Below are 8,003 nucleotides of genomic sequence, written 5' to 3'. Positions count from 1 at the left end.
TAAAGTCGAAATGGCCGGCGATTTCCATACGTTTCCCGGCAAACGAACCTACTTCCCACGCCGCGATTCCATTGTTGTCCACCTACTGTTTTTTCCAGTAGAATTGGTGTGATAGCTAGCTGATTCCAGCGGCTTTGCTTAGGTGGCTGAATTCGGATTAAATAAGTTAGTTTTGGCACAACACGTGTAAACTCAACTGTCAACTAAAAAATCTGTTGCTTATACATTCTCGTTTACCGGCGGTAAAATATAGTCCTCCACCATAACAGAGTGGCTCAGACTCTACAACTTACATTTTCTCTATCTTCCGTTCAAAAATGGCAGCTTCTTCTTCACCTGAAGATCTTCGCCAAAGTCGAATTCTCTCTAGTAAGCTCTACTTCGATGTTCCACCTTCCATGAAAATAGTATAGTGCACCCGGAAAGAACATTAGGCTTATTTTAAAGAACATGAGAAAAAAAAAAGAACATACGAGTGTTTGAAAAAGAACATGCTAGTATTTGAAAAAGAACATGCATAATAGTGTTTAACACAAGAACATGTTTGTATTTGACAAAGAACATGGCCTCCGAAAAGAACATTAGGCATATTTTAAAGAACATAGAATAAAAAGAACATGTTAGTGTTTGAAAAAGAACAAGCCAGTGTTTGAAAAAGAACATGTTAGTATTTGAAAAAGAACATGCATAATAGTGTTCAACAAAAGAACATGTTTGTGTTTGATAAAGAACATGACCTCCGAAAAGAACATTAGGCATATTTTAAAGAACGTGGAATAAAAAGAACATGTTCGTATTTGAAAAAGAACAAGCTAGTGTTTGAAAAATTAACCTTGTTTGGTTATCTTCCAGTTGGCTTCAATTCATTACTATTCTTCTTTCTCCTCTAATTGTTCTTTTTTGAACAAATTGTACTTTAAAGCTTTAATTATTATTTTTTTTTTTTTTAAAAAAACCCCAAATTCACAAAATTAAACACTTTGACTTTAAAATTATTGACAAAAAACAATTTGCATGTACAAAATTTATACTTACATTTTACTTGAATCCACCATTTGTTTAATTTTGAAGGTTGAATTGTTGAAATAAGTTCAATTTTTTTCTTGGGTATTACTTTGAAGATGAACAATTTTGCTATTTTGAAATTTTTTTGAAAAATAGAAAAAGATAGAGAGAAAAGTTATGGAGAGAGAAAATGAGTACTTTGGAAATGATTTTTACCCAAATTCATTGAAAATTTTAAATGAAAACGATGGTGTAAGGGAGATTAAAAATTGGCAGCAAGAAAGAGAGTGATAGGAAGGGAAAGAGGAGTGAGAAATTGCAGGAGAAGAGAGTGATGGATTTGCAGTTGCAAGAAAATAAAAACATATTCATTTTTTACCCATGTTCTTTTAAATATACTAAATGTTCTTTTGGGTGCACCATGCGCATGGTGCACCCGGGTGCACCAACCACAAATTACACCTTCCAAGGTATCATTATTTATTTTTGTAAAATTTTAGTTTTCATGACCAATTTATTTTAATTTGTAGTTGAATTTTATTATGATAGTTTGATTATAATACTGAATTTTGATTTTGATTTTGATGGGTTATTTGTAGGTTCCGCTGATTTATTCATCTGATTATAATATTTCTTTCCTTGGAATGGAAAAATTGTAAGTGCTTTACTATGATTTTAGTTGCTTGAATTATTTTTTAATTAATTTGTTCATATGTGAACTTATAGTTATTAATGATGAATTTGCTTGAGTATAGTATGTGCTGCGTATTCTTCTGAAATCGCGGTGCTCTCAGTATCAAATACTATACAAGTTATTCCGTAATTTTTTGGAATTTTTTGGAATTGTTTGTAAATGTTGTTTGGCTATATTTTATCAATGAAATCCCTTTTTTTTCCTATTAAAAATATACTAAATAGGTTGATTATAGATTACACTTGCTGAAAGTTTGATTTAGTTATGAACATGAAATGTCAATTTTCCCTCAAACTGACCTTGGGCCACTGGCTTAATTTTTGTGGATTCGCCCCTCGATATCATGTTAGGATTCTTCTATGCTCATATATGCTCCAGACCACTTTTAGTTGATGGATGTGTAAATCTGTGAAGTTTCTCTATTCATTACATGTTGAGATTGTTAATGATCGATGAGTTGGCTGATCAATCATGGGTTATATAACTTTAATGTATCTCTAGATAACGAGAAAATTCAAGTTTATAAGTGTGATTTACAAAAATTTGTATAACAATCCTCATTTGATTTAAAATAGGCATCCGTTTGATTCTTCAAAATGGGGTCGTATATGCCAATTCCTTGCTTCAGAAGGTGTGCTAGACAAAAGTTGTATCATTGAGCCCGAAGAAGCTTCGAAAGAGGACCTCTTAGTGGTAGTTGAAACTTGATTCCTAGCTGTTCTTCAAAAGTTTTGACTCTCATTCTCTTTCATTGCTCAATTTCACAATGTCCTGCTCACTGTTTTGATCCAGCAGGCAGCTGTTGGTCCATTGCCTCTTGCATAATTTCTAATCGCAGACTTAATGTGTTTACAGGTACATCCTGAGAAGTACCTGGATAGTCTTCAAAGCAGCTCAACTGTTGCTAAAATTCTAGTGGTATGTATACAAGTCACATTAATTAGATTTTGGATTTTAGGACATTTAGGAGAAAGAGCCATATGAATTTATATTTTTGCTCAAGAGGCAAGAACTTTGCTCTCTTTTTGTTTATTTTTTATTTTTTTATTTTATGAATACATCTTCATATACAATTGTACATTATGGTAATTTTAATATTAATGTCTTGGTATGATAAAGAAGCCGGTTTGTTAGCTGGATGGTTGTTTTTGTTCTTTTGTAGATGATTTGCTGATAATTAATCCTTTTTTTGGAAATTCCCTGTTCTTCTCATGGTGAGAAACGAAATTTGTTTCTCATAGGGGCATTTTCGTGAATAAATCAACAACTTTTTCATTATTGTGGGCTCCACGGTTGAATAAAGTTGTTGGTTCATTTACGAAAATGCCATGTGAGAAACAAATTTTGTTTCTCACCATGAGAAACCGGGGCATCCTCTCCTTTTTTCCTCTAAGCAAGTTACATCGTCATTCCTATTTTTTAAGGAAATAGGATATTGTTTTAGTTTGACAGCATGTGTTTTACTATGAGAACCCAAGATAGATATGCAATGGCCAGTTGATTTTCATTTATGTTGTTGTTGAAGCAGATAGCTGAATGGAATTCTTTAGGTTTATCAGTTATGTTGCATTTATTGCCCTGAATGAGTATAATTCTACTTCAAAGGCTGGGGTTATGTATAATATAACTTTCTTTTACTATATTATTTTATTTACAGGTTCCACCAGTTGCAATGTTGCCCAACTGTATCATACAACATAAAATTCTTTACCCATTCCGGAAACAGGCATGACAACCATAAGTACGACTACTTTTCTATATTTACTCCATCATCAAGTTGAACCTTTAATAATCATGCTTGTAGGTAGGGGGATCTGTTCTGGCTGCAAAGCTTGCAAAGGAACGAGGATGGGCCATTAATGTTGGTGGAGGTTTCCATCATTGTTCCGCTGATGAGGGAGGTGGATTTTGTGCTTATGCTGACATATCTCTGTGCATTCACTTTGCTTTTGTTCGGTTAAATATTTCAAGGTATTGGCCGTTATTAAAATGAGTACTTTTGCTGATAACACCTTCAAACTACTTATTTCGAGTTTAATCTCTTTTGTAACATTCTTCAGGGTTATGATTATTGATCTTGATGCACATCAAGGAAATGGTCTCGAAGTAGATTTTTCTAAAGATAGTATGATTCTTGTCTTCCTGATTATGTTATTAACTTATTACTTTTAGATAATTTCTTATACGCAATACTTTCTTTTAGCAGAAAGAGTATACATACTTGATATGTACAATTCTGAAGTATATCCATTAGTAAGTTACACTGCTGGTACCAGATCTTTAAGGTTTTCTTTTAATAAAATAAACTGTGTTGTCTTCCATCCCACCTTGCTTATAGTTTTAACCTTGGTTGTCATATATAGGCATTATTGGTGATAAAATAGGGCAGTCCCTTGCTACCCCTGTATACAATGAATTCAAGAGAAGATAAATGGGATTCTGACTTTTATTTTTTCCATATGAGGAAGATTCAAGATTGAAGACTTGACCACTGAACTATTTGCAATTTTGCCAAAAAAAAAAAAAAAAAACTTGTCTGTCAAAGATATAAGTTTCGTTGAGGGCTTAGATTCAGACATGGTCTAATAATTCATATCAGTTCAAAAGTACAGATGTACGAGGTCCAATAAATTCAGCTGACAGTTAAACATACGTGCAGATAAGGTCTCATATAATCATGTAAGTTCGGTTCAAATACGTTCAGGGATTCTAACCAAAATTATAAGACTTGTCAGGGGAGAAGAGGGTGAAATTGGGCGTCTACGAACAAAATTCGTTTTTTTTTTTTTAAATTTTTTTAATTAAGCGTAATTTTAAATTGATATACTTGCTGGGGACTTAGAAATCAAGGATCTGGTGATTCACCAATGTCTTTAGACTTTTTAGTAGAGAATGGGTTGGATCACATGTGCATTAGTGTCTACCTGCTGAATCCTAGCTTCAGTAATTGTCTTTGAGGCATGAAAATGAAGGTTAAATTTGTTCATGCTAAATTTATATCAGCTGCCTATATTTTCTGTTCATTTGAATATGATTTATTTCTGAAAATGTTTGCTGAATTTTGCTACAGGATTTAGTTGCCAGGAGGTACATCAATCAGAATATTGAAATTCCAGTAAGCCATCAGTTTAATAGGCAGAAAGCTTCTTGTTATAAGCTATCCTTGCCATTACTAAGCTTCGTTTATTTTGGTTTGATTTACAGAGTGGGACCACAACAGATGTTTACTTGAATAAATTGGATGAGGCACTTGAGGTATGTAACGTCTCATCCATGCCAATATCTACTGTCTACCCCTTTGTTTTTCTCCCTATTTAAGTTGATCCATTTGAAGGGTTGTACATGCAGGATAGTCCACATGCTAATGTATAACATTTTGCAAATTTTAAGTTTGTTAACATTCTATCTAGTTTAGTGATCCTCATAAGGGTGTGCTAGAGTAGTGACTTGGAGTATGCTAGAGTAGTGACTTGGAGTATGCTAGAGTAGTGACTTGGAGTACTAACTTGATCCATGAAGTTTTGTACATTTCTTTGTGACAGGTTGCTGGACAAAATTTCGATCCTGAGTTGGTGGTTTACAATGCTGGAACCGACATTCTGGATAGAGATCCGCTGGGATGTCTAAAGGTGAGAACCTTGCCTTTTCAGTACCTGACTATTTGTTGCTGTTGGTCGTTCTAATAACTTTTGTCTAAAAGTCTGATAACTTGGGTGACATTACATGTTAGAACCCTACATCTATCTTCTGTTAGAACCTACAAATTGTTCATTAGTGTGGATTTCTTGTTGTCTGTCAGTTGAGAGGCTTGATATTTTGCTAATAGAAAAACGATGGATTATCTGATGTCTTTTAAAATTCCTTATTTTCTTATAAGGTTTTTACTTTTAAGTTTTCACTACTGTGAATCCAGTGTACCTCCTTTGTAGATATACATCTAGAAATCATATTACCGCCTGCCAGATTTCAGTGGGTTAGCTTGCGCATTAGTCCTAGTGAAGCTGTGAAGGATTTGCAACTTGGGTTCTTCTGGATGTATGCCCAGTATTTCTGGCATGTCAGTTGAATAGTTTGTGGCAAGCTCAAGTGTTGTATTTTGCAGAATATTTATTGGGTTAGTTTGGGGTTGTTCTTATTAAGTCTTGTGGATTTCATCTCTTGTTTCCAGATCAGTCCCGAAGGTATAATCAAGAGAGATGAGAAGGTGTTCGGTTTTGCTCGTGAGAAAGGCATTCCTATACTAATGCTTACATCAGGTTTTATTCTGTCTTTACCTGAGCCATCAGCTCCAAAGCCTCCAAAGTATATTCAGATTTTAAATCTGCAGATATTGTTGCTATCAGTAGGCTCTGGACTATGTTTCACAGTATTGATATTAGCAGGAACAAAATCTAGACTTCCAAAAGTTTATTTTCTTTTGCTTCTCTATATAACTGAAATTGTGCGTGGATTGTGATATTGACCTATCACAAGTCTTCTCCTTTGCCACATCCATATGCACACACACAATATGTGTATACTCACACGCATATACATTTAACAATAACCATCACCTCTAGTCGGGATTACAACATCTTGTCAGTCAGCCTGGTTCAAGAAGGCATCTTCTTCTCCGGAGCTGGAACCCGGAGGGCCTGAACCCAATTTAGGTTTTTATAGAGAAACATAGCTCACAAATATGATATTAAGCATGCTATCTTTTGTTTCAGGTGGTTATATGAAGTCAAGTGCTAGAGTGATTGCAGATTCAATTATTAATCTATCCAGGAAGCAATTGATAGATATGTCAAGCACCCAAAACACTGCAGGAACTGGTGGTTAAATATAGGTAAAATTGGTAAAAACCACTTTTATGTTCAACTTTTTTGAAAAAACCACCTTTTATGTTTTTTTTTTTTTAATTAAACCACCTTTTAAGTATCTAAATTTTTAATTGCACCACCCCTATTTCAAATTATGACGAAAAAATTAACTAAAACGTCAAAGGGGCCCACAACTTGTGACTTTCGCTCCTAAATCATGTATTTTTTTCACCTCCAAAAACATTTGACCCTCCCCTTTATATATATGCATGACTAAATTGAGTAAAGCTCTAAAAAACCAAACTTAATTTTGCTACAAAAATTAAATTGTAGTATTTGTTTATTCTCAAAACCTAAATTGAGGTAATTGAAGTGGATGGTTGAGATGGAAGGGAAAGATTTGCTATGGTTGATGATTTGGAAGTGGATGGTTGAGATACAATATGTTAGATTTGAAATAGGGGTGGTGCAATAAAAAATTTAGGTACTTAAAAGGTGGTTTAGTTAAAAAAAAAAAACTTAAAAGGTGGTTTTTTCAAAAAAGTTGGACAAAAAAGGTGGTTTATACCAATTTTACCTTAAATATATATGTTGTGGAAAGAAAAAAGTGTGCTATATTGCTATGGAAAAAGAAACCTCTTATGTAAATAATTAAATATAGTGGCTTAAATATTCATGTACTGTTAAAAGGGTTTTTGTTACTCAAGAACATTAAAAACTAATACTATCTCCGGTTCTTGTTACTCGCAACTTTTGCCATTTTTTGATGCTTCACATTATTTGCAACTTTTTTTCTTCCTTTTATGGTAAGTTTTTAGGGTTAAATTTACCATTTTACCCTTACTTTTTTTTAATCAATCTTATTAAACTACAAATCTGATTATATTAAATTAAACCACAAGCTTAATTAAATTACTCTTATCCTTTATTTATTTTTCTCTCTCCTCCTCCAACCCCATTCTCAACGTGGGTTTGTCGGTGTTCCGAGCGTGGGTTCGTCGGTGTTCCAAGCGTGGGTTCGTTGGTAGTTCCAGATCGTCGATGGTTCGTGGGTTAGCTAGGTTGGTGGGTTCGGTGGGTTGCTGCGGAGGGTTCGGCGGGTTGTGGCTTAGATCGGTGGGTTTGGTGGGTTGTGGGCTCGTGGCTTAGATTGGTGGGTTTGGTTCGCCGTATATTAGATCGGTGGGTTTGGTGGGTTGCTGTGGTGGGTTTGGTGTGGTCGTGGCTGAGATCGGTGAGTTAGGTGGGTCGTGGTTTGGAGGGTTGCTTGGTTTGTAGGTTAGTGGGTTTGGCAGTGCTAGGTTTGGTGGTTGCTGGGTTCGTTAGTACTTGGGTCGCTGGGTTTGGGGGTCGTCGGTGTTGGGTTTGCTGAGTTTGGTGGTAGGTTATTTATTTTCTTGGAGACAACTCAACTGGGTTATTTATTAAAAATTTGGTTGATTTTTTTTTTTTTTTTTAGTTGGATTAATACTTAAGTAAATACTCTTATCTTTCAATTAACA

At 34.5% G+C, this 8,003-nt stretch overlaps 1 protein-coding gene across 2 annotated transcripts; it reads left to right on the top strand.

Annotated features, from left to right (window-relative positions):
• Window positions 1-7,245, top strand: LOC145594559 (histone deacetylase 2-like). Of its 2 annotated transcripts, none has more exons than XM_081650875.1 (13): window positions 1-407; window positions 1,605-1,660; window positions 2,275-2,392; window positions 2,555-2,617; window positions 3,357-3,425; window positions 3,504-3,670; window positions 3,760-3,824; window positions 3,906-3,952; window positions 4,770-4,814; window positions 4,904-4,954; window positions 5,242-5,328; window positions 5,868-5,955; window positions 6,409-7,245. In XM_081650875.1, the coding sequence occupies exons 1-13, from the start codon at window positions 318-320 to the stop codon at window positions 6,519-6,521; spliced, it is 1,059 nt and encodes a 352-aa protein (XP_081507001.1). In that variant the 5' UTR covers window positions 1-317; the 3' UTR covers window positions 6,522-7,245. The 2 variants fall into 2 exon arrangements, 1 of the variants encoding a protein (XP_081507001.1); XR_014102843.1 differs by lacking the exon at window positions 1-407 and adding an exon at window positions 5,613-5,768 and having other exon boundaries at window positions 1,540-1,660; window positions 6,409-6,456.
• The last annotated feature ends 758 nt before the right edge of the window (window positions 7,246-8,003 follow it).

This window comes from Chenopodium album, chromosome 19 (assembly GCF_948465745.1).
Source record: "Chenopodium album chromosome 19, dcCheAlbu1.1, whole genome shotgun sequence".
Lineage (NCBI taxonomy): Eukaryota > Viridiplantae > Streptophyta > Magnoliopsida > Caryophyllales > Amaranthaceae > Chenopodium > Chenopodium album.
This window is presented reverse-complemented; position numbering and strand designations above follow the sequence as displayed.